General features: G+C 40.4%; 1 protein-coding gene across 1 annotated transcript in view; it reads left to right on the top strand.

The window, feature by feature from the left end:
* The window catches only part of fancc (FA complementation group C), a 112,067-nt gene that overhangs the window by 25,982 nt on the left and 58,401 nt on the right, over window positions 1–27,684 (top strand). Inside the window, exons 3-6 of the mRNA XM_034170530.1 lie at window positions 4,133–4,220; window positions 4,327–4,421; window positions 24,074–24,181; window positions 24,276–24,340. Of these exons, the coding sequence (XP_034026421.1) occupies window positions 4,133–4,220; window positions 4,327–4,421; window positions 24,074–24,181; window positions 24,276–24,340 (356 nt within the window). The remainder of the gene's footprint in view (window positions 1–4,132; window positions 4,221–4,326; window positions 4,422–24,073; window positions 24,182–24,275; window positions 24,341–27,684) is intronic.

Here is a 27,684-nt window from a genome sequence, read left to right as displayed (position 1 = left end):
AAGCATCACCATCACCAACCACTGCAATGTAGGGCTGGGTATCGATTCTCATTAAGATTATTTTGATTAGATCCAATCCAGCATCGAGTTGGGTTTTTAGAAAAACCTTGGTTTTTTTTTTGTAACTGTTTTATTGTCTTTTCTTACAATTATTGTCCCACAAAGGTAATAGGTACAGAACATATGCATATTGCTTCAATTTATACACTCTTCTCCACATTGCAAAAATTATCAGCAAATACATTGACATATTGGAACCCCCATTCCCATCTCCTCCCACCCAAGCACCCACCCGCCCACCTACCCACCTACAGGTTCATAGGATATGATGTACACTTGGCCAGCAAGAAATCAACATGTATACCTATAAATTAAATTAAAAAATGAAGTGATGAAATAATACAATGACATAAATAAAAACCTAAAATAAGAAATAAATCAATTAGAATAAAAATCAGTAATTAAATGGGGGGGGGGGTCACTGCAACAATCGATCATGTGTCAGTTCCGCCTCATTGTCAAGGGGTTCCTGCAACGAGTTGTAAAAGTCAGGCCTTATGTTTTAAGAAAGGATTGAGAGGAGCCTTTAAGGGTGTATTTAATTTTTCTATTTTTAAGAAATACATACTATCCTTAACCCAACGAGAGAAAGATGGAGGGGTTTGTTGTTTCCACCTGAAAAGGATTAAGCGTCTCGCCAGGAGTGTGGTAAAGGCTGTGAAAGCAAGCCATCTCAACTCCTCTTTCCTCCGTTTTTTGACCATTTTTTCTGCTATTACACCACCGCTAGGGTTAGAAATAGTAAGTTTTGTGCCACTAAAACATTACTCCTTTCGTTATGGAAGCCACGGGACCACAAATAAAAGAAAGGAAAAAGTGACCTGGATTTCTCTCCATAACGCACAGCAGCACACAACATTCATTAAAGTTAATGATGAATAATATCACAAAGGGTAGGGTTAGAAATATTGAGATAAAAAAATAAACGCGCCACAAAAACATTTCTCAGTTTACTACGAAAGCTGTGAGGGGGCCATGAAAAAAAAGGGAGGGATACTTCGCTTGTTTTTTTTCTCCACACACAGCAGCCACAACATTCAATAAAGTTAATGATGAACATTTTCACTAAATAAATAAATATGCAAGTCTGCAGTCCTCAGTTAACTTAAGTCCTGAGTGTACTTACACGTGAGGTGATAATGTCGCTCCAAGTCCAGTCAGCTGCTGTGTACAGGCATCCAAAAACAGGAATTTTCTCTTTGTATCGCAGTAATTCAGCGCCAGAAAGACGTTCGGCTACTTCACTAGCAGGTTCAGAGATGATGATGAGTTTATCTCAAAGCTTGTTCAGAACTTCACAGTATAAGGAGTTTCTCGTGTAAATAATCCTGGAAGCCCTGCGCATGACCAGCAGCATGGCCAGGGGTAGTTGCCTGGATGTGGCCAGGTTACATGTCTGCAAAGCCTCTGTACACAAACGTCTGCAGTTGTTTTGCCAGACCAATAAGCTGTGCCCTGCCTAGCCATGCTAATCCCCCCCATGCATAGTTACTACACCATGATTGCTCGGGTCAATGAAAATGCTCTGTCCTAGAATGCAACAAACAAACAAACAAAAAAACACTACATTATTCAGAACAACTTATGTGGCCTTCAAGATAACATCTTTTGCAGGGATGTCCATGCATTTTTCAGCAAGTCAGTGCAAAACCATTCTGCACACATTACAAAGGCATGCCTGCAGAAGAAGAGAGTACAGTTACTGGACTAGACTGCCTGCAGTCCTGCCTTGTCTCTGATAGAGAATATTTGGAGAATTTTGAAATGAAAAATGAAACAAAGGTGCCATACTGTTGCACACCTTACATCTTTGCAGGAACAGTGGGACCAAATAACATCTGAAATGCAGTAGTGAATATTCACTAATAAATTAAATTACGTAAGCTGACCACACAAAACATGAAATAACTTCGGTTCTCCAATGAAACCAAACTCAAATACATGTAAGAATCACTGTTTTTGATTGTCTACACCATCTCAACTTATTCTGATTTGGGGTTTTACATTCCTAAGTCATGTGACTAAATGGTGTGACTACAAGTCACTTAGAACCACCATCCTACAGACCTCGCATGAAAATTAGCCTCATTGGCTATATCTGGTACAGTGTTAGAGCTTGTTTACCCATGATGTTGGCTGATGAATACTGTCTCTGCAAAAATCAATAAATGCAAATGTTACTGGATGTTTATGTGAAACCTCCATTTTTGAGCACTCATCCAACAGTTCACTCATAGCTAACAAATCTGTTAAGGACTTATGCAATCATTAGTTAGTTATTGTGTAATACCACTCTGTGGATGGTCTATGGAAGTAGACTCACAAAAGCGTATAAACCTGCCAATCTTTCACCGTTAATTGTAAATCCTAGTCCTATATATAAAGGGCTTTGTGTGTGTGTGTGTGTGTGTGTGTGTGTGTGTATGTGCGTGTGTCTGGCGCACTGCACATCATGGGAAAACTACAGCACACGCTTCTTCGGCATGATCCGTTACATCAATTAATTGTGCAACATTCCATATTACTCCAGATATTTGTAATAAAATGCTCACATGGGAGACTTTGAGTCATGCTGAACTTAGCTGTTAGCACCACTATGTGACATCATTTTCAACACATGTAAGTGATTTAAATCCATCATGAATCACTACTTTAAGCCCTTGGGCATGTCATCAGACAGTGTGAAAATAAGCTTAACACTTTTAAAATAAATTCATTTATCAGCAGATCACAAACCAGCTTTAGAGGTTCATAATGCCACCTACTATAATGGAGTGTGTGGAATCATGGCATTAATTATTCTAAACCAATACAGTATAGAACATTCAAGAGTAAAATGACAAATAATCAAAACATACAATAAATATCTTAAAATTATCAGGAAATGCCACAAGTTTGATAGTTTTAGTGCTATCATACGGCAGTTTGAGCAGGAGCACCCTGTGAGTGCTGTAGTTTATTCATGCAAGTATGATCCAAACTTGCAGGATTACACTTATATCTATGAGATTTTCGACATTATAGCTTCAGATGATGTTATAATTGGCCATCTCTAATCATTATACTTTCCTGTTTTGCAAGAAAGCATGGCCAAGAGACCTAGAATTTAGAAGATTTACAGCTGCACAGGCATCGAGACTGATTCTTGATGTCCAGAGTGAGGATAAAAAGGATGATGGACAAATATATTAGAGACTGAAATAAATATGAAGAACCCTAAAGCAATCATTTATATAGAAGTATTCCAGTATAAAGTCAATGGGGTCATATAATCCCACTCAGTCATATTAGTCGCAAAATTAGCTTGGTTGCTTGAGGTTTAAATAACGATTGCAATAACATTTCATAATAAGATTTCATAATTCTATTCTTAAATCTTTTTGGCCCTCTATGAAGATCTACTCATCAGATTTCAAATGGTAGGCCATTGACATTAAGGGTTTTTCACATTCAGAAACAAGTATGTTGTCTGTGGTTGCTTGAAGGTTTCTGGAGTTTTAATTAGCTGTTCAGTGAAATGAATCACATGGTCTATTATAATCTGGATAAATAAGTATGTGTGCACACACCTACACACATGTATTTAAAAAAGTTAATAAGGTATAGCACCCTCAACCAGAGCCCCGTCTGCCATGTGTGCTGTTTTGTGTACTTCGCACTATTGCAACCATTATGATGTGACACTTAATGAAAAATGAAACATGGGGAAATGGGGAGATCCTTAGGCAGTGTACTGTACACCTATGAATGTGTCAGTGATTAAACTCAGTGCAGCCCATCGTTAAGTGGCTTTGGTCGTTATTTTCATCTCATAATGTTAGGTGTTGTGGGACATTTGCTTGGTTTACAAGATAAATAAGTGGAAGTGTTGCCATCTGTGATACGGAGAGCTCATTTGAAATTATTTTTATTCCTTCTGTTGGTGCTCCATTTGTTTAACTCTATTGTCTGTTCAGAGAAGTACTATAGCCCAATAGTAATGGACACAAAGTTACAATTGTATATAAAATGATAAGAATGTACTGTGTTGTGTTTGATTCCTCCAGTATCTGGTAACTATTCTGTTCCTCAGAGCTCCACAACAGAGGCCATGAGGAGGATGCCTTTTCTCGGCCAGTTTTTGGGTCGCCTTTGTTGGAATCATTATGTCACATGTGATGGTGAGTCCATTTTCTTAACATTTCACTCCTCTGGATGGATTTGGCTCACAGTTAAAACAGCACCTTTTAGAACTTTGAATTTTTTTCTTTTTTCTTTTTGCTGCAGCTACAAGCAGAAGTTTGTTGTTGCAGTGTTTGTGGGGACTGTACTCTGAGCGACCAAGCAATGCTGTAGAGCGAAAATGCAACCACTGGATTCGGGTACGACCTTGAAATTCTCTACCCTTGATTATGTAGGACTGATTATAAAGCCCCGTAATCAGTGAGAAAGACTTAACTAAATTCAAGGAAGTTAGGGGGAGGCAAACCTCTGGAGTGTGGGTCTCATGACTTTTACATACCATTTTTATCACAAACTATGAAACATTTTATTGACGCATTCAATAATTCTATAGCCCATCCATGGCTTTGTGTGATGTTAACGTGCTTCTGCTCAGGAGTGAGTAGGTGAAGGGACCCACCTCGCTGACAGTTTAAACATGGTGATGTCATCATGGAGGATTATTTCAGTGGTTCCAACAGAGAGCTTCACTCCTCCAGTTGAGCTACGGACCTTTTGCAAGATCCTTGTGTATAGTCACTGGCCATTATCTCATCATTTTGGATCAAATTTAACTAACACAGCATAGCAGAAGAAAAGGGGATTTTTTTTTTATTTTATTTAGTTATTAGGTCCCACTACTATGCATATAATGTGCTGGGCATGATATTGTTAACTTGTCTATGTTGCATGTGTGAACAGCTCATTCTGATAATATAACTATTATATTTTTTGTCATATTCCTTTTTAGTTTCTTTCTTTTTTTTTTGCAACATTTACATTGAGATGCATTTTGTGACTATTTCTGACAATCACACCACCTCAGGAAAGTTTTGTCTCAGCATACGATCTTACTGAAACACAGCATTATAACTCAAATTATAAATGTGTCTGTGCTAACAGTTCTTGCTGCAGTTGATTATATAAATTTTGCTTGAGCAGGGTTGCACTGGGATGTATGACAGAAGTATTGATAAATAAGGGAAGCTGGAAAAGATTCAACCAAAGTGTTTTTGGGTCTTAAGTTCAATCACTTAATTGACTGGACAGGAAAATGTAGGAGGGAGGAGATAGGAAATACCTACTCTTGCGTCACTTGTTTTGCCATTTGAGCAAGGTCCTTAGTCTTCAAGGTGCTCTCAGTCTTGTTGGAGACTGGCCCCCAATATCCTTGACCTCGTCCAGCAGTCGCCGTGCATCTGTTGATCCCAGGGAAGGTGGAAACAAAGAAGTCATGAAACAAAAGAATCTGTTCAGATTGCACCCTGCCAGATTTACCGTTCAGAACAGAGTTTTATTTAAAACAACACTGAGTAGTAAAATCAGTCTTACACAGAGCTCTGTGGATCCTGTTCTTAGCCCTGACATAGCCTTAGCTCTCAGCAGGAGATCAGAAGAAGAGTGCCCCATGCTATCTATGATCCACTTAAAAACCTCCTCTAACAATGATTAATCTATTCTTGCCCCTCTTCTCATCGGTCCAAAAGGTTGGTGGGAACCATCTGCTTCTGGAAATTCTCCTCCCTTCATGCTGTGTGGCATAGCTAGCTCGGAAGGAGAGGGTTCTAGCACGTCACTTCCCTCGAGTGTCTTTACCACACTTGTCCCTGACTGGCCTGTACAGGACAGGTCATGGCCACATGCTTCAGGCTTCCTCCCTTGTTCCTGTGAGAATCTGCAAAACAACTCTATGTGTGGGCATGAACACACTTAGTGAGATTATCCTTAGCCATAACATATATCTTTAAATGTCAGCAGGCTAGCGTGCACAGATGTGCCTGTAGTTCAACACTTCGTTCCACAGCAAAAATATAGACGGGGTACATCTTGTCTAGACATTCCACGGATACCATACAGGCCGCATATGGAGTTACACTATTTCCACAATAAGTCCAAAGTGGAATGATGAATACAATATGATCAGCACATGATGTGCTCTTACAAAGAAGCCCTAAAACTAATACAATGCATATTGTACTAATACTTTCAATTTCAATTCAATTTTCAATTTAATTTAATTTATATAGCACCAAATCGCAACAGAGTTGCCTCAATGCGCTTCACACAAGTAAGGTCTAACCTTACCAACCCCCAGAGTAACAGTGGTAAGGAAAAACTCCCTCTGAGGAAGAAACCTCAAGCAGACTAACTCGAAGGGGTGACCCTCTGCTTGGGCCATGCTACAGACATAAATTACAGAACAATTCACAAAACAAATATACAGGAAATGCTGTTGGTCCACAGGACAGGAGGGTCACCAGCACAAATACAACTCTCATCTCTGGATGGAGCTGCACCTTAAACAGAGAGAAAGAAAAAAAACAGAATCAGGCATCAGAATGACAAGAAATACAGTATAATTTGTCAGCAATAAACAACAAGAAAACAGAAGAATACTAAGGTGATCGCCGGCCACTAGCCCTAAGCTTCAAGCTTTTTAAGTCTGGACTTGAAAGTCTCCACAGAATCTTACTATTTTATTGACGCAGGGAGATCATTCCACAGAACAGGGCACAATAAGAGAAAGCTCGATGACCTGCAGACTTCTTATTCACCCTATAGGGACAAAAAGTAGTCCTGCAACCTGAGAATGCAAAGCCTGTGCCGGTACATAAGGATTAATTAGGTCAGATAAGTAGGGAGGTGCCAGTCAGTGAACAATTTTATAGACTAGTAGCAGAACCTTAAAATCTGATCTCACTGGGACAGGAAGCCAGTGAAGGGATGCCAAAATGGGTGTAATGTGTTCGAACTTTCTGCTTCATGTCAAAAGTCTGGCTGCAGCATTTTGAACCAGTTGGAGAGCCCTAATGCTGGACTGCGCTAAACATTGCAGTAGTCCAGTCTAGAAGAGATAAACACATGGATCTTGGTCTCAGCATCAGCCATAGACAGAATGGGACAAATCTTTGCAATATTTCACAGGTGGAAGAAAGCAGTCCTCGTAATTTCTAATGTGGAGGTCAAAGGACAATGTAGGATAAAAAATTACCCCAGGGTTCCTCACTTTGTCAGTGTGATGTATGACACACAAGCCTAGGCTAAGTGTTAACTGGTCAAATTGATGCCGATGTCTCACTGGACCAAGAACCATCATTTCAGTCTTATCAGAGTTTAAAAGTAGGAAGTTTCTAGACATCCAACTTCTCAGTGATGCAAGGCAATCTTCTAAGGATTTTATATGAACAAGATTACCAGCAGTTATCGGCAAGTATAACTGCGTATCATCAGCATAGCAGTGAAAGGTAATCCCAAAACACTGCAATATGTGCCCAAGGGGTGCTGTATAAAGGGAGAAAAGCAGGGGGCCTAAGATGGACTCCTGTGGAACCCCAAATTTCATGTCACTAAGGTTAGAGGTAGTGTTACTGTACAGAACACAGTGTGAACGACTGGTCAAGTGTGACGTCAGCCATGCAAGGGCACTCCCAGTAATCCCAAAGTGATTTTCCAGCCTATCAAGTAGAATATGATGAAGTTAAAAGATCAATAATTTCCAGCACAGTCAGCCCAAGAGTGGGCCACAGGTCCTTAAACAGCTTTGTTGGTATGGGATCAAATAAACAGGTTGTTTTTTTGTTGACGTTACAAGTTTCGTCAGCATGCGTAGTGAGATACTATCAAATTCTGTAAATCTAGGTAATACCTCAGTAATGGCGCCCACCTCAATAGCAGGGTGTAGTGGCTGGGTTAAGGCATGCTGGGATATGTTTAAACTAATGTCTTCTATTTTCTTCTCAAAGTAATCCAGGAAATCTTGTGCTGTAAAGGGAGAGTGAACTACAGGTGGTTGTCCATGAATAAGTGTTGCCACAGTGTTGAACAAGAACTTTGAGTTAAGCTTGTTTTTGTGGATCAAATCAGAGTAATAGGTCCGCTTTGTATCCAGTAGTGCATGCTTATAGTCTAAGATAGCATCATGCCACGCAAGGTGGAATACTTCTAATTTTGAACGATGCCATTTCTGTTCTAGACCTCTTACCTTATGCTTGAGGTCACGCAGGTAATCATTGAACCAAGGTGACTGTGATTTGGGGGAGCGCGGTTTTAATACTGGTGGCGCAATCATGTCAAGTGTAGTTTTGAGCACTGAGTTTAAACTATCCACAAGACTGTCTACTGATAGGGTGTTTGCCAAATGTGAAGCAAAGACATCAGGCAGTCTAGCTTCGAGTTCAGTCTTAGTTGAGGAGTTGATGCATCGCCATAGTGATATATAAGGTTGTTGTTCCACTAAACATGGCAGCGAAACTGTAAACTTAATAAGTGAGTGATGAGAGACCGCTGATGTAAGAGATATGATGTCAATATTCGTGACAGCAATACCACGTGCAAGAACCAGATCCAAGGCATTTCCACTAATGTGCATCGAGTCCCGAATGCATTGCCGAAATCCTAATGCATCCACAATTTCCATAAATGATTTGCAGAGGGGATCAGAAGGCCTATTTATATGAATGTTGAAGTCACCAATGATCATAATGTTATCTGCACTAGTTGACAAGTTAGAGATGAACGCACCAAATTCATCTAAGAATTCAGAATATGGGCCAGGAGGCTTATATACAGTGACAAAGTAATACCGCTGATTTTTATACTTCTGACCATGGCAGTGCGTAATATCTTGAGCAGAGTGGAGAATCATATGCTCAAACGAGTTATATTTGTGACCCCCAACAGCTAATAAGCTAAACCTAGATTTATAAATAAGAGCAACAGCCCGCCTTCGCATCACGAGAGACGTGACTAAATGTATAAGCTGGTGGGCACGCTTAATTTAAGGGGATGACAGCTGTAGGTTTAAGCCAGGTTTCACATAACCCAATCATATGTAAGTGATGATCAATTATTAGATCATTAATCAACAATGATTTTGAGCACAGTGATCTTATGTTAATGAGACCCAGACTAAGGACCTATGTGGGGTTGGCAGTTGAACTGTTTGGATTTAGGGGTGGTTCCAGAGTAGCATATACAACCCCTGGCAAAAATTATGGAATCACCGGCCTCGGGAGGATGTTCATTCAGTTGTTTAATTTTGTAGAAAAAAAAGCAGATCACAGACATGACACAAAACTAAAGTCATTTCAAATGGCAACTTTCTGGCTTTAAGAAACACTATAAGAATTTAGGAAAAAAAATTGTGGCAGTCAGTAACGGTTACTTTTTTAGACCAAACAGAGGGAAAAAATATGGAATCACTCAATTCTGAGGAAAAAATTAAGGAATCATGAAAAACAAAAGAACGCTCCAACACATCACTGGTATTTTGTTGCACCACCTCTGACTTTTATAACAGCGTGCAGTCTCTGAAGCATGGATTTAATGAGTGACAAACAGTACTCTTCATCAATCTGGCTCCACCTTTCTCTGATTGCTGTTGCCAGATCAGCTTTGCAGGTTGGAGCCTTGTCATGGACCATTTTCTTCAACTTCCACCAAAGATTTTCAATTGGATTAAGATCTGGACTATCTGTAGGCCATGACATTGACCCTATGTGTCTTTATGCAAGGAATGTTTTCACAGTTTTTGCTCTATGGCAAGATGCATTATCATCTTGAAAAATGATTTCATCATCCCCAAACATCCTTTCAATTGATGGGATAAGAAAAGTGTCCAAAATATCAACGTAAACTTGTGCATTTATTGATGATGTAATGACAGCCATCTCCCCAGTGCTTTTACCTGACATGCAGCCCCATATCATCAATGACTGTGGAAATTTACATGTTCTCTTCAGGCAGTCATCTTTATAAATCTCATTGGAATGGCACCAAACAAAAGTTCCAGCATCATCACCTTGCCCAATGCAGATTCAAGATTCATCACTGAATATGACTTTCATCCAGTCATCCACAGTCCATGATTGCTTTTCCTTATCCCATTGTAACCTTGTTTTTTTCTGTTTAGGTGTTAATGATGGCTTTCGTTTAGCTTATCTGTATGAAAATCCCATTTCCTTTAGGCGGTTTCTTACAGTTCGGTCACAGATGTTGACTCCAGTTTCCTCCCATTCGTACCTCATTTGTTTTGTTGTGCATTTTCGATTTTTGAGACATATTGCTTTAAGTTTTCTGTCTTGACCCTTTGATGTCTTCCTTGGTCTACCAGTATGTTTGCCTTTAACAACCTTCCCATGTTGTTTGTATTTGGTCCAGAGTTTAGACACAGCTGACTGTGAACAACCAACATCTTTTGCAACATTGCGTGATGATTTACCCTCTTTTAAGAGTTTGATAATCCTCTCCTTTGTTTCAATTGACATCTCTCGTGTTGGAGCCATGATTCATGTCAGTCCACTTGGTGCAAGAGCTCTCCAAGGTGTGATCACTCCATTTTAGATGCAGACTAACGAGCAGATCTGATTTGATGCAGGTGTTAATTTTGGGGATGGAAAATTTACAGGATGATTCCATAAGTTTTTCCTCAGAATTGAGTGAATCCATGTTTTTTTTCCCTCTGCTTGGTCTAAAAAAGTAACCGTTACTGACTGCTACAATTATTTTTCCTAATTTCTTATAGTGTTTCTTAAAGCCAGAAAGTTGCCATTTGAAATGACTTTAGTTTTGTGTCATGTCTGTGATCTGCTTTTTTTTCTACAAAATTAAACAACTGAATGAACATCCTCCGAGGCCGGTGATTCCATAATTTTTGCCAGGGGTTGTATAAGATGCCTAGAAGTAAGTTTAGGTTTGAGACATTCCACGTGCATTGTAGGTAGCAGACAAGAAATCTTTGCTATTGCTGGAACAACCACTGGGCATCCTCAATTTCAACATCATCCCATGTAGTAATGGTATTAAGTTTGCAAAGCATATCCCTCTGATTTTTATGGACACGTCTACGTAAGCAGGCCACAGTTTGAACTTGTTGAATTTCGCTCCCTGGCAGATAAACTGCACTATCACTGTAGTGGATTTTCTGCACTAATTTACCCACTAAGCTAATGGATTCCACACCCACATTTGTCATAAGCCTTGCAGGGTCTCTAATCACCTGCTCTGTGGCTTGCTGTAAATTTCTAATGTTACCCTCCCTGTAGAGCTCTATCTTTGTTTGCAGACAAGATGGCGGCGCCTTCCCCAGTAGGATGGAGGCCGTCCGGCATCAGCAAACCACGGCGGCCCCAGAAAGAAGGCCAGTTATCAATAATGCTAAAGCCTTGCTGTCTACAAAATTGCACCAGCCACCTATTTAACGATGTCAGCCTGCTAAACGTCTTATCATTACCCCGGGAGGAGAGGGGACCAGAGACTATTAATCCATGCCGACACATCTTTTTGGCAAGGTCACAAGTCCTCTCTATGTCCATTTTTGTGACCTCTGAGTGCTTCATCCTGACATCATTGGTGCCGACGTGAATAACTATGTGACTATATCTCATGTCATGTTCCTTAGTCTATCTTCCCTTATGCAGTGTCAGTACCCTAAGATGGGATGCAGTGTCGGGAGCTCTAGCCCCAGGAATTTAATTTAACATCAGCCGGCATCTAACCTGACTTTGCGGGTGATAGAATTCCCTATCACTAAGTTTCGGCTTGGAGACAGGAGTGGAAGTCACTTGTGGGCTCAGAGAATTCACATCAGGCAATTCCAAGGGGGAGAACTGATTCACAGTTCACAGTGGCGAGTATGATCAGGTACCACAACTGGGCACCAAGCCCTACAGGGCTTCCTCTGGCTAGTCCTCCACAGCCGGCATTTCTAGGCTAATGCTAATGGGTTCACTTGTCATCCCAACGCTAACCTCATCTGGAGTGCCCGTAACATCTAACCCCACTGAGCTAAGAAGCTGCTCTAACTTACGGACACTGCTCTCTAAGAGAGCCACCCTATCTTCCAACATCATGCAAGATTTACGAAGGGTGTAAAGTAGGTAGTGTACTTTGTGCACAAAGAAATTCAAGAGTATAACCAAGCAAGCATGAGCTAACCAATAATGGATAAGCTAACCACTCCTAAGGCTCACACAGGATTCACACATTCATAAATAAATGAATTAAAATTAACAGCAGTTACACTGAAAGAATAGCAGAAATACTAGACTCGTATGAACAGAAAAAAAAACTTCTATGCTGCGTTCACACCGGGTGCGACACGAGCGACTGCAGCCACAGGTTGCCATGTAATTCCTATGTAATGACGCTTTTTGGCGCCAAACCGTGCGACGCGATGGACGCGAGTGAAGCGATTTTGAGCGTTTTGCGCGTTTGTAGCGCGATATTGCGTTGCATCACGTCGTGTTGCCCTTCTCCCCAAATTGAAAAAGCTGAACTTTTTTGTCTCTTCGTGCCGCGATGACCAATCAGGGACTGAATATGTAGTGACGTGGAGATGTCTGGAGTTTGACTGAAGATGTGAACATGTCCTGTATCTGGTAGCAGCCTGTGAGCAGGACTTATGTCTATTTTGTCCTTTATTTCACAATTATGAGAGAGTTTTTGGAGCGAGCAGCAGCACCACAGCAGGGGGAGCGGAGTTTCTTTTTATTTTACGTGCGCGTGCAAGGGAATCGTCCATGGAGATTATTTTACTTATTAACTAGACAGATGTATAATAAAGCAAATGGTGACTGGTTTCTAAAGACAATTATGACAGAGTTTTCTTGGGAAAGAGCGAGGAGCAGCCTCACAGCAAGCAGCAGAGTTTCTTTCTTTCTTCCTTCTTTTTACGTGCGCGCGCGAGCGAATCATCTGTGGAGAATATTTTATTAATTAACCACACAGATGTATAATAAAACAAATGGTGACTGGTTTCTAAACACAATTATGACAGAGTTTTTTGGGGGAAGAGCGAGCTGCAGCAAGCAGCTGAGTTTCTTTTTTTTTTTTTTTTTTTTTTTTTTAGTTGTTTACATGTGCGCGCATGAACGGGACAGTTGGTCCTCAAACTGGGTCCCGCAGAGGCGGAAGGACCGCTGAAAGCGGCCGTCATCCAGACGCAGCTCCTGCAGCAAATAAAGATACTCTCTGTATTGGGAGCTTTTCACAACAACTCGCTCCGTGTGATCAAGGTCCGTCATGATGACTTGACGCCGAGCAGAATAGAAGCTCCTCCTATTTGATGACGCACCAGGGCAAATTTTCGCAGCGAAAGTCCACCCAAGCAGAGCGACACACCAGGCGAAGGAGGCGCGTCCGTCACCACGCGACCTCTGCAAATTTGTTGTGTCTGATCGCGCCCAGTGTGAACGCGGCATTACAAGTAAACCACACAAGTACTAAGTTAAAATTCACAACAGTTACACTAAAAAACTAACAGAAGTATTAAAAGAAAGGGGGTGTGTCAAACTAGCTAACGCAAGCTAAATGCTAGCAAAAATGCTCGCCGCTCATAAGATTTACACAGAAGTAAAATAATGGCCTAAAATTCACAGCAGTTACACTGAAAAAGTAGCAGAAGTATTAAACAGGTTAAAAAAAGAAACAACGGGGGAGGGGGAGTCAAGCTAGCTCGTGAAAGCTAACCCCTAGCGACTGCTAACCACTAGCGATTTAAAAATAGAAAGATATACAACCGTGTAAAATTCAGAAGAGTGTCACAACAGCAAACAATCCGTCAGAAGTAAGTTGCCAGATCTGTGAGCTAGCCAAGCGAAAGTCCAATACTAATACTGATATGAGTCGCAGCCGGTCTGCTCTGTGTCAGCCTGATCCCGTCAGATCTCAGAAGCTAAGCAGTGCAGGATCTGGTTAGTACTTGGATGGGAGACCTCTTTGAAACACCAGCGGCTGTGTGTTTCTCCAGGTAACACTGGAGTTGCATCAGGAAGGGCATCCGGCGTAAAACTTGTACCAAATACCAGTGCAGATCCGGCTGTATCCGCTGTGGTAACCCCAAACAAAAACGGGAGCAGCTGAATGAAGAAGAAGAAGAACAACAACAACTAATACTAATATGAGTCCAAACATGTTCAACTGGACAGTGCAAGCATACATGAACACAATATGACCATAAAGCAGTAGTTTTATGGTTTTATGGCAAAAACTTCATGCCGTTACACAAACATCAACATAACAGAATCAGGTCAAAAAAACATATACATTTTAATCATACAGACCAGATGTTTCATTCTGGTTGTTTCTGAAAGATAGGCACAACAATTAGTAGCAGAAAATGCAGTTATATACTTCAGTCTCCAGTTGGGCTACCATGCAAGGCAACAGTGTGTGTGTGTGTGTGTGTGTGTGTGTGTGTGTGTGTGTGTGTGTGTGTGTGTGTCACTGTTTGTAAGGTGCTTTGAACATCTGCCTCAGATGGAAAAGTGCTGTATAAATGCAGTCCCTCATTTTCTTCCATTCAACCATCATGTGACATGAGTATTTTGTTTTTATTTTTTGGTTGTGTTTGTTTTTGTCCTCTGTAGGTTTTACGATAATAGGTTTTCCATAATAAATATGTCTGGACAGTTGTGACATATCCACTTCCACTCTCTGATGAAGTACCCCTAAAAATCCCTTTTTAGCTGTCTTTGGAACTACTGTAGGGATTTTCTGTCTAATTGACTTTTAGTAAGGGGACTCTTTCCAGCCCTCTGTCTCTTCTCCAGTGAGACACGGATGATGAATGAGCCACATTGAGTCTCTGTTGGTCTTAGTGTTTTGTGCCCAAAATTGTAAAACTCATTGAAAGTAAATTACTATTGTTTTATTGAAAAATCCTCGTTGCTGTGTGATTTGGCTCTGTTTTTATGGCACATACAAATGAGGGAATAAGAACAGAGGGGAAAAAAAACATTCTATACAGTTTTCAACTTTCAAGGGGTTCACACAGATGGCTTATGATAAACAATGTGAGTCCTTTACTTTTTTGTCAGATTAAGACTGCATTCAGATTTTTTATTCATCTCATTTAATAAAACATCTTGCTAATTAAAATGTGATTTTGGAAGTAAACATTGAATTTGCCAAGTGATCTTTGACCCACAAGAAGGGCAGATGATTGCATGTGTACAGTGCATGCAGAAAGTATTCACACTGCTTCAGTTTTCCCATATTTTATGTTATAGCCTTATTCCAAAATGGAGTAAATTAATTTTTCCTTCAAAATTCTACTCACAATACCCCATAATGACTTTTTTTTTTTTACATTTTTGCAAATGTATTAAAAATAAAAACTAAGAAATCACGTGTACATAAGTATTCACACCCTTTTCCATGAACCTCAAAATTGAGCTCAGGTGCATCCTGTTTCCACTGCTCATCCTAGAGATGTTTCTGCAGCTTACGTGGAGTCCACTTGAGGTAAATTCAGTTGATTGGACATGATTTGGAAAGGCACATACCTGTCTACATATAAGGTCCCACAGTTGACAGTGCATGTCAGAGCACAAACCAAGCATGAAGTCAAAGGAATTGTCTCGAGGCACAAATCTGAGGAATGGCACAGAAAAATTTATGCTGCTTTGAAGGTCCCAATGAGCACAGTGGCCTCCAACATCTGTACATAGAAGTTTGGATCCACCATGAGTCTTCCTAGAGGTAGCCGCCTGTCTAAACTGAGTGATCGGAGGAGAATGGCCTTCGGCAGGGAGGTGAGCGAGAACACGATGGTCACTCTGTCAGAGCTCCAGCATTCCTCTGTGGAGAGAGATCCTTCCAGAAGGACAACCATATCTGCAGCAATCCACCAATCAGGCCTGCATGGTAGAGTGGCCAGACAGAAGCCACTCCTATGTTAAAGGCACATGGAAACCCACCTGGAGTTTGCTGAAAGGCACCTGAATGACTCTCAGACCATGAGAAACAAAATTCTCTTTCTGATGAGACAAAGATTTGACCTGAATGCTATGTGTCAAGTTCAGAGGAAACCAGGCACCATCCCTACAGTGAAGTATGGTGCTGCCCTGTTGAATTGATATTCCTGTAGCGCAAATAGACAGTTACGTGTGCAGAGTTGAGGTCCCCTGTCGAGCTGAGCTCCCCGTCATCTAACAACACTATTCTGCTTTAAATACAGCATGTACATGCAAGTCTTTGCTTTTTTAAATTGAAAAGACACTTATTACTGTATTTTTATGTAAAGACAAAACTTAGGTGGGTTTTGTTTGGTAATGGAGCTCATCTCGACGGGACATGGCCACTTGTCGAGGTGAGCTCTATTAAGCAACTCTGCATGCGCACTTCATCCGTCGAGTTGAGCTCACTCACAGAAGAAAAGTAGAAAACCCATCTAAGCTTTGTCTTTACATAAAAATAGAGTAATGTGTCTTTTCAGTTGTTAAAAAGTAAAGATTTGCATGTACACACGCCGCCTTTAAAGCCAAATATTGTCGTTAGATGACGGTGAGCTCATCGCGACAGGGAAATGCGCAGTTGCACAGTAAAGAGAGGTCGATAAACTCGATGGGTGGAGGTGTAAAGACCGGGGTAGAGAGAACTGCGTGCCCGTACGCAGTTGCGCAGTGGAGATCCTCTCAATGGGTAGATCATCTCATCGGGACAGTGGCAGTATCGTGCCATGGAGATGTTTTTCAGTGGCAGGAACTGGGAGACTAGTCAGGATTGAGGGAAAGTTGAATGCAGCAATTTGCAGAGACATCCTGGATGAAAACCTGCTCCAGATCGCCCTTGACCTCAGACTGGGGTGACTTGTTTCTGTGAAGGCTCTCAGTTGTCCAGGTGGTTTCCATAGTAGAGAAGCTTGAATCTTCGACTGGACTGGGTTGCTTGACACGAAGACGTTTTGCTTCTAATCGCAGAAGCTTCCTCAGCTAAAATTCTTGCTCTGGTAGTCTGACTTCTGTCTTGACTCTTGTAGAGAAGAATAACAGAAGCCAGCAAAAGCTGTAGTTTTAAACCTAACCAGACCCCTCCTGCCGAGAGGCAGACTGCTATTGGCTAGTGACTAACAATTACTCTAATTAGCACCTGTTGTGCTCTAGTTAGCACCCTCCTAATGACAGGGCAACTGTCCCTCTTCACGATGGGAGTGACGCCTCTCCTGACGACGTGAATGACTCATCTGATAGAATACACTACATTGCTCTGTTTGTAACTAGGGATCCCGTCCTTAGGGTGAACTAATTTCTGTCTCAAGGTGTTAACAGGTTTAAAGTAAACTGGGATTTTGTGCTGTCTGAAGATCCTCTGTAGTTTTTCCCCTACTCCTGCTAAATAAGGTAGAGACACTCCTCTTCTTCTGAAGTGCAGAAGTCCCAAAGAACAAAGAGACCAGACAGACAGGAGATGGAGCCAATAAATTTTCCTGACATCTATCAGATGTCAGGAAAACTGTAACGAACACTACATAGGTGACACTAAGCAGCCATTGCACAGAAGGCTATACCAGCACCCCAGAGAAGGTGCCGGTGGACCTCAGTCTGCAGTTCATCTCCACCTTAAAGACACTAACCACACGTTTGAGGACAAGGAAGTTAAAATCTTCACCAGAGAAAAAAATGGTTTGAGAGGGGAGTGAAGGAAGCATTGTATGTGAAACAGTTGAAACCCAGCCTTAACCGGGGAGGGGGTCTGAGACATGCTTTATCCCCTGTTTACACTGGGGTACTCAGGTCAAAGCAGTTTCAGTCTTTTGTTCATGGTAATGAGTCATTCACATCATCAGGAGAGTTGTCAGGAGAGGTGTCAGTCCCATCGTTAGGAGGGACAGCTGCCCAGTCATTAGGAGGGCGCTAACTAGAGCACAATAGATGCTAATTAGAGGAATTGTTAGTCACTAGCCAATAGCAGTTTGCCTCTTGGTAGGAGGGGTCTGGCTAGGTTTAAAGCTCCAGCTTTTGCTGGCTTCTGTTATTCTTCTCTACAAGAGTCAAGACAGAAGACAGACTACCAGAGCAAGAATTTTAGCTGAGGAAGCTTCTGCGATTAGAATCGAAACGTCCTCGCGTCAAGCAACCCAATACAGTCGAAAATTCAAGCTTCTCTACATTGGGGTGACTGTTCATCTTTCAGCAGGGCAATGACCCTAAGCACACAGATCAAGATATCAAAGGAGTGGCTGCAGGACAACTTTGAATGTTTTGAAATGAAATGCAAATTTGTTGAAGAGCTGTACTAGAATCAACGTATTACACTGATTGTGACAGCCTAACAAGACACATTTGATTCTACCCTAAATGTATCATTTACAAATGATACATTTGTGATTACAAGTTGCAGATGCTAGAAGTGTTAGACTGTCGTACATGAGGTTGGATATTGTCTGTTGTACAAAATATTAGATTTAATCCTTACTGTCAACTTTAGCCATTGCCATTTAGCTAAGTGAGGCTAAAAAACAACTTCACAGACTATTCTTTTTTTAAACTGCACACATTTTTCCTACACAGAATGAACACCTCTGCTTTTTTTTTAAACAGATACATTTCTCTGCACTTCACACATCAAAAGAAACACTCTGTGGACATTCTGTCTGTCTCGCGCACACACACACCCACTGCTACTCACAGCACAACATTATCCTGTTACCAGTCATGTTCTGTGATTTTAGCGAGTTCTAAAACATGGTGTCATTTTTAAGACACATCAACTCATTAATGGTGAATTGCTGCTTTAAATCTCTCCCTTCTTTTGAGTCATCAGCCACAGTCTAAAAAGAAACAACCACTTTAAAAACTGCAAATAAGCCAGAATTACCATAATGCATTTCCACTTCCCTGGTGAACGGCAACTCAGTTTGTTAGTCACATGTCTTGAAAAAATTGACAAGTTGGGACATGACACTCCTGTCTTAAAGAGAGGATCACACATGCTGCTGCCAGAACCTATCACAATATTAGACAGTTTTATTAATATTTTTCATATCTGCAGATACTGATGACTAAGCTAAGCTTTCATCGGCTGACACAATATTTCTCTGATATCATGCATCCCTAGCAAATGATCGCAAATTTATTGTGATTTATTCTGTTATGTGTGAATGTTTTATGCTGGCTGTTGTGGTTATCTTGTTAAAGTTGTGTCGGTAAGTGATTGTGTTCAAATGCACAGAAACAATATGAAACACATGAATGTAAATTATACCTGACATAACGTTTGCTTATTTTTTGCAGTGGTCAATGGTTGTTCATAAAATGTAGCTCGAGACCTTATTTTCAAGGGTTTCCTTTGCCACCTACTGTTGTGTGTATATATGACATATAAAAGTCTAGTCTTTGTTTATAAGATGAGCCCATAATTTTTAGCTATATTTCTGGGGTTAGGGGGGATCTTCCTCCTCATTATTTTTGGGAAAATACAGTATGTTGTCCTGCTGACTTGCAGTAAATTTTACATTGGAATAAACAAAACCAACCCAGTGGGTTGCCCACATCCTTCTACTCACTTTGAGCTTCCACTTCCCACAAATGAGAGGAGTGTCAGGAAGAACAAAACCCACTTTCACCACTGCTCAGACTATCAAGTGGAGCAGGGCAGACATATGGTTTTAGACAAGAGGTGGTCTGTGTCTTGTGTCTCTTTCTGTCTCTGTGTTGATTTGTACGGCATGTCCTGGAATGCAGAATACAGCCTGTTTTCTGTTAGCCCTGTCTGAGCTTGCTCTTCAACACTGTTTTCTTGCCCTGCCTATCTATATTATAATAGCCAGGTGCCCTCTGTGTGCGTATCTGCGTGTGTATGGCATCGGTCACGGAGAACCTGGGGAGAGCAGACATTTGACGTTTGGTATGCTTATGTATTTTGGGTAAAAGATGAATGCTTCAAAAATGGAAAGTTGATAGGACAAATATTTTTGGACAAATTAGCAATTTTAGTTGCCCAATAAACAATGGCTGTTGCACTGCAATGCTAATAATAAAAATAGTAAAAATAGTAGTTGTGCGCACATTCAGCCCTAATTAGGCCGGTGCAGGACAATCAAGAACAGCAGACAAAAAAGAAAGAATCCAGCCATGTGATATAGTTGCCTGAAGAAGACCTCAGGGTCGAAACGTTGCTTTGGTCAGTTAAAGATTTTGGGCGCTGCAATGCACCATGGGAGTATGGGGTTTGGGGGTTTTAAATGTTATTCTGGTTCATGTTAGTTTAACAGTGCTGCTAGTGTTATTGATTTGTTGTGTTTTGGTAGTTCATTTAGTGTCATGTTGCCGTTCCTGCTTTTGATGTCTTTCGCCGCCATCTCTGTTTGTTCATGTCTAAAAATTTAAGTGCCTGCTTGCGGCAGAATGCAGAAAAGACAAAATGCTCTCCGTGCGTGTGTGTATATAACTTTGATCACGGACAAACTGGACAGCTGACATTTGCCATTTGGTATGCTTATGCATTTTGGGTCAAGGATGAATGCTGCGAAAATGGAACGTTGATAGGACTAATATTTTTGTAAAAACTATTGATATTAACTATCATTGCTAATTACATTCTGAACTAACACGCCATTCCAGCAGGAGGTGGTAAATCATATTTATATTAAAAATGTGAGTGCGTGCATGCATGATTTTATTTAGTAAGTTCAATGTAAATACATAATCAAATTGTAAGTATGTTAAAAATACATGGATGACACAAGAATGTGAAAACACTTATTTCCCTTGTGGTCCATTTAAAAATCAAATGACAAAATAGAAGTAATACTAATGCTAATAATAATAGTATGTATATGAAAACAAGAACCTAAACAATTTATAAATACATTAAGACAGTAAATTAACATAAAAAATGCATAATGGTGCGGCTGCATCTAGAGATGGGAGTGGGTGTCTTCTTCTGCAGGCCTGTGCATCAGCATGGACTCCCAGAAGTTCCTGTATTGTCAATTGTGTCGGTAGCATGGCCCAAGCAGAGGGTCACCCCTTTGAGTCTGGTCTGCTTGAGGTTTGTTCCTCAAATCATCAGATGGAGTTTTTCCTTACCACTGTTGACTGTATGCTTGCTCTGGTAACATTAGACCTTACTTGTGTGAAGCACCTTGAGGCAGCTTTGTTGTGATTTGGCGCTATATACATGAAATAAATCAAATTGAAATTTAAATTTTTGGACAAACTATGAATATTGGCTAACAACAGTGAACAATGGACATTGCTAATCACATTCTGGACTTGCACGCCAATGACAAAATATACATAATAAGTAATAATACTGGTGATGATGATGATGATAATGATAATAATAATAGTGTATATATGGCAACAAGAACCTAAGCAATTTATGAATACCTTAAGATAGTAAATTAACTTTAAAATTAACTTTAAAATATTACATAATTAACAGGAAATAGAAGAGTTGAGTTTTTCTAAAAACTGTTGGACTAAGGTTCTAAAAACATTTTGCACTCACATGCCAGTCAAACTCATTATAGAGACTGTGCATATTTTATTTCCATCCTTGGAAAATGTCACCTACCTAGTTTATAAGCACTACCCAATGCCCGCAAGGCCATACGCACATCCAGCTTAAAAGTGGTCACCTGCTCTCTGCTCTAGTGCTGGCAGCGCGATTAGCCCGCCTTTTCTAAGTGCCCCGCAGGTGGTGGTGTTCGTGGGTGGCACCTTGACTCCAGCTGACTCTGGCTGAGAGTGGGTCGAATAGCCATTTGCACAGCCTTCCAATGAATTTCAGCCACTGGTGTGAAGGCTGCCTGGATCGAGTCAGTAGGCCACAGTTTGACATGGCCGATGATTTCGTGCAGCTGCTCAGCCGTGGCACAATATGTCTTACCTGCGTTCAACATGCCGTTCAAATGCTGCGAACACGATCAGATGGCAGTGCGACCTCCTGTTGCTTGCCATTCGGCAACATAACCTCATGTTGCCTGCCGCTTGTGCCGTTTCCGGCGCGAGTACCGCGCAAATGTAGAGCGCATGTGCCGTACCCGACTGAATTTTGGCGATTGCTGTACGAGGTGTTGGAGTGTAGCTCCAATTTCCCACAAGTGCCATTTGACTCCTCCTTTGTGCGCCTTTCTGCCTCTATTGTGTTATGTGTGAAGCCCACACAAAACTGTTTTTGCATTTGTAGTTTTTACATAACTAACTAGTGAATGGTCAAGCTTTTTCTCCATTCCATTTTTGTCACTTTATTTTCCTTCCATTTTGTCTCCTGTTGCTTTGACTATTTGAAGCTATACTTTAGCCTTTTATTGGTTTTGGGAGAATTCAGTCACAGCTTGATAATTGTTAACAGGCACCCATCAAAACCAGCTCAATGTTTGCATTTTTCTACATCCTCTGTTTTAATTCTAGATTTATGGAAAAATAATATGTATACAAAGAGTGTGCCAGGCCCCCAAAGGCAGCTCTGTTGCAGTTTTCTCAGAGAATGAAAAAAAAAAAAAAAATTGGACCTCAAATATTTGCTGTACATTCTCCCATTTTCCTTTCATCTCATTCCTGTGGTGACCACACCCTTTTATCCACTACTCTGAAATGAAGTCATTTCAGTGCGTTCCATTCTCTTGCCGCCATTCCATCTAACCAGTATTTCTTCCTTGCCTTTCCTCTGTCCCGCTCCACTGTGACTCTCCACCCAGGGTGGGATAAGTGTTATTGGTTTTGTATGTACTGGATGTGCAGGGTATTCAGGGTGCTCAGATGGTAGTGATTGGGGTTGCTTTGTGAGACGATGAGGAGGGTAAGCATCTTAGCGTGCTGTAGAGCCTGGCTAAAGAAACCACATAGTTAAACCACCAATACCACATCACCACTGCTTGGGACTTTGGTTTTCTTCTTAAATTCTTGTTTTTGTTCTCACTTTGTGCATGTTGTGCCTCCTATATTCTTTCTCCCTCTCTTGTGCCTCTGTAGTTGGATGGTGATTTGCACATTTAATCTACTTAGTGTGTGGATGTTTTTGGTTCATTGGAGTGGAAAACCTGGTATGAAGAGTTGAGCCCTTAACTGTTAGATTGTGCTTTCTCGCTTCTACCAGCGAATCACTGTGCTGTGTTGCCAAAAAGTATACGGTTTCTAATCTTTAAACCTACTTAAATCAGTGTCATAGTACTTCTGTTTTTCATTTCTCCATGGAGTGAATATTTATTATGGAAGTTCTTGCAAAGCCTTAAATTTGATGATCTTCAGACCAATTGATGTTGTGTGGTATCTTTGTCATTTTTAAGAATCCCAGTGCTGAAAGTAAAACAAGTCTGTTTCTTCACCTTTCTTGGCCTTCATTATGATTAGCTGTTTTCACAGATGAAAATCAGATGAGTTTATTCGTGCAGTTTTATCACTGTATGATGAGGCCCCTTCTAAAAAATGCTTGTAAAACTCCAAGACTGTCTGTAACAGAGTGCTGATTTCTGAAGTTGCTCATATGCTGCCCATACATTCCAACTCGCTGGAATGACTTTTCTCCAGCCATGTGTTTCAAATGACGTGATGCCAACAAGCGTCATTCTATATTCTGGTAACTAATTAGCTTTGATGTTATGTAGTGATCATTGCTACAGATGGACATAGATGTAAGTCCTGCAGAGGCCCCGAGGCCCATGGGATCAGTGATTGTCTGGATACTGTATTGTGGAGTGGATGAGGAGCTGCAGCTCCCTATGAATGGGATGCCAGTCCATCACAAATTATGTCCCCGGCCAAGACTGATGCCCATTTACAGTTGGGTTGACTGGGACCATGCAGATGAAGTTTGTTATTCAGGAACACAGGTAGTGTGAAGCACATACCTTGATTTAAATGCCAGTTTGTATATTGGTATTGCATATTGATCACTAATTAATACACTGTTTAATCACTTCACCATTAAAGGTATGCTTGAGATCTTATTTGAAAGATTAATTTCCAGCAGCTTCTACACAGGAACATTAAAGGGCATTATTTTTTCACAGTTCTGACACAATATTATCTCTGTATGCCATCATAACTGCTATAATGTTATGCACATTTTGTCTTCTGTCTTGCAGAAAGTGTTGTGTCAACTTGCTACAGAAGAAGACAATGCTACAGGACAGGGAATAGTAAAATATCTGGGTGTCCCACTGAAGGTGTACCATCTACAAGTCCTGAAAAAAGTATGGCATTTTTGTTGCTTTGTTTTGATCTGTTTTGCTACATTGACAAATTTATCCATTGGTGGATATGCAAATTTTCTTTCCTGTGTTTAAGATGGTGTCGCTACTCCTGGAAAATGTCAACAAAAGCTGTAGTTCTTTTTGCAATCCAAATAAGAGGTAAAGAACGTGCAAAACTGGCATTCACATTTGGGGAAAAAGTCACATCACCAATGTGTGTGTGTGTGTATGTGTATATATATATATATATATATATATATATATATATATATATATATATATATATATATATATATATATATATATATATATATATATATATATACGAGGTCTATTAGAAAAAGAACCAGCAGTTTTATAAAAAAAAAAAAAAAAACCTATATGGATTTGAATCACGTGCGATTACACCAGACATGCTTGAACCCTCGTGCGCATGCGTGAGTTTTTTCACGCGTGTCGGTGATGTCATTCGCCTGTGGGCACCGTAGAGACGGTGTCTGCTCCCAGACTACCAATAACCAGCAAAAATCTATTTAAGCATAAAAATTCAAAAAGAAAAAATAATATAGCACCTTCAACTGCACCACAGACTAAAACAGTTAAATGTGGTCTATTAAACATTAGGTCTCTCTCTTCTAAGTCCCTGTTGGTAAATGATATAATAATTGATCAATATGTTGATTTATTCTGCCTTACAGAAACCTGGTTACAGCAGGATGAATATGTTAGTTTAAATGAGTCAACACCCCCGAGTCACACTAACTGTCAGAATGCTCGTAGCACGGGCCGGGGCGGAGGATTAGCAGCAATCTTCCATTCCAGCTTATTAATTAATCAAAAACCCAGACAGAGCTTTAATTCATTTGAAAGCTTGACTCTTAGTCTTGTCCATCCAAATTGGAAGTCCCAAAAACCAGTTTTATTTGTTATTATCTATCATCCACCTGGTCGTTACTGTGAGTTTCTCTGTGAATTTTCAGACCTTTTGTCTGACTTAGTGCTTAGCTCAGATAAGATAATTATAGTGGGCGATTTTAACATCCACACAGATGCTGAGAATGACAGCCTCAACACTGCATTTAATCTATTATTAGACTCTATTGGCTTTGCTCAAAAAGTAAATGAGTCCACCCACCACTTTAATCATATCTTAGATCTTGTTCTGACTTATGGTATGGAAATAGAAGACTTAACAGTATTCCCTGAAAACTCCCTTCTGTCTGATCATTTCTTAATAACATTTACATTTACTCTGATGGACTACCCAGCAGTGGGGAATAAGTTTCATTACACTAGAAGTCTTTCAGAAAGCGCTGTAACTAGGTTTAAGGATATGATTCCTTCTTTATGTTCTCTAATGCCATATACCAACACAGTGCAGAGTAGCTACCTAAACTCTGTAAGTGAGATAGAGTATCTCGTCAATAGTTTTACATCCTCATTGAAGACAACTTTGGATGCTGTAGCTCCTCTAAAAAAGAGAGCTTTAAATCAGAAGTGCCTGACTCCGTGGTATAACTCACAAACTCGTAGCTTAAAGCAGATAACCCGTAAGTTGGAGAGGAAATGGCGTCTCACTAATTTAGAAGATCTTCATTTAGCCTGGAAAAAGAGTCTGTTGCTTTATAAAAAAGCCTTCCGTAAAGCTAGGACATCTTTCTACTCATCACTAATTGAAGAAAATAAGAACAACCCCAGGTTTCTTTTCAGCACTGTAGCCAGGCTGACAAAGAGTCAGTGCTCTATTGAGCTGAGTATTCCATTAACTTTAACTAGTAATGACTTCATGACTTTCTTTGCTAACAAAATTTTAACTATTAGAGAAAAAATTACTCATAACCATCCCAAAGACGTATCGTTATCTTTGGCTGCTTTCAGTGATGCCGGTATTTGGTTAGACTCTTTCTCTCCAATTGTTCTGTCTGAGTTATTTTCATTAGTTACTTCATCCAAACCATCAACATGTTTATTAGACCCCATTCCTACCAGGCTGCTCAAGGAAGCCCTACCATTATTTAATGCTTCGATCTTAAATATGATCAATCTATCTTTGATAGTTGGCTATGTACCACAGGCTTTTAAGGTGGCAGTAATTAAACCATTACTTAAAAAGCCATCACTTGACCCAGCTATCTTAGCCAATTATAGGCCAATCTCCAACCTTCCTTTTCTCTCAAAAATTCTTGAAAGGGTAGTTGTAAAACAGCTAACTGATCATCTGCAGAGGAATGGTCTATTTGAAGAGTTTCAGTCAGGTTTTAGAATTCATCATAGTACAGAAACAGCATTAGTGAAGGTTACAAATGATCTTCTTATGGCCTCGGACAGTGGACTCATCTCTGTGCTTGTTCTGTTAGACCTCAGTGCTGCTTTTGATACTGTTGACCATAAAATTTTATTACAGAGATTAGAGCATGCCATAGGTATTAAAGGCACTGCGCTGCGGTGGTTTGAATCATATTTGTCTAATAGATTACAATTTGTTCATGTAAATGGGGAATCTTCTTCACAGACTAAAGTTAATTATGGAGTTCCACAAGGTTCTCTGCTAGGACCAATTTTATTCACTTTATACATGCTTCCCTTAGGCAGTATTATTAGACGGTATTGCTTAAATTTTCATTGTTACGCAGCTGATACCCAGCTTTATCTATCCATGAAGCCAGAGGACACACACCAATTAGCTAAACTGCAGGATTGTCTTACAGACATAAAGATATGGATGACCTCTAATTTCCTGCTTTTAAACTCGGATAAAACTGAAGTTATTGTACTTGGCCCCACAAATCTTAGAAACATGGTGTCTAACCAGATCCTTACTGTGGATGGCATTACCCTGACCTCTAGTAATACTGTGAGAAATCTTGGAGTCATTTTTGATCAGGATATGTCATTCAAAGCGCATATTAAACAAATATGTAGGACTGCTTTTTTGCATTTACGCAATATCTCTAAAATCAGAAAGGTCTTGTCTCAGAGTGATGCTGAAAAACTAATTCATGCATTTATTTCCTCTAGGCTGGACTATTGTAATTCATTATTATCAGGTTGTCCTAAAAGTTCCCTAAAAAGCTTTCAGTTAATTCAAAATGCTGCAGCTAGAGTACTGACGGGGACTAGAAGGAGAGAGCATATCTCACCCATAATGGCCTCTCTTCATTGGCTTCCTGTTAATTCTAGAACAGAATTTAAAATTCTTCTTCTTACTTATAAGGTTTTGAATAATCAAGTCCCATCTTATCTTAGGGACCTCGTAGTACCATATCACCCCAATAGAGCGCTTCGCTCTCAGACTGCAGGCTTACTTGTAGTTCCTAGGGTTTGTAAGAGTAGAATGGGAGGCAGAGCCTTCAGCTTTCAGGCTCCTCTCCTGTGGAACCAGCTCCCAATTCAGATCAGGGAGACAGACACCCTCTCTACTTTTAAGATTAGGCTTAAAACTTTCCTTTTTGCTAAAGCTTATAGTTAGGGCTGGATCAGGTGACCCTGAACCATCCCTTAGT

The sequence above is a fragment of the Thalassophryne amazonica genome, chromosome 5, assembly GCF_902500255.1.
Source record: "Thalassophryne amazonica chromosome 5, fThaAma1.1, whole genome shotgun sequence".
NCBI lineage: Eukaryota > Metazoa > Chordata > Actinopteri > Batrachoidiformes > Batrachoididae > Thalassophryne > Thalassophryne amazonica.
This window is presented reverse-complemented; position numbering and strand designations above follow the sequence as displayed.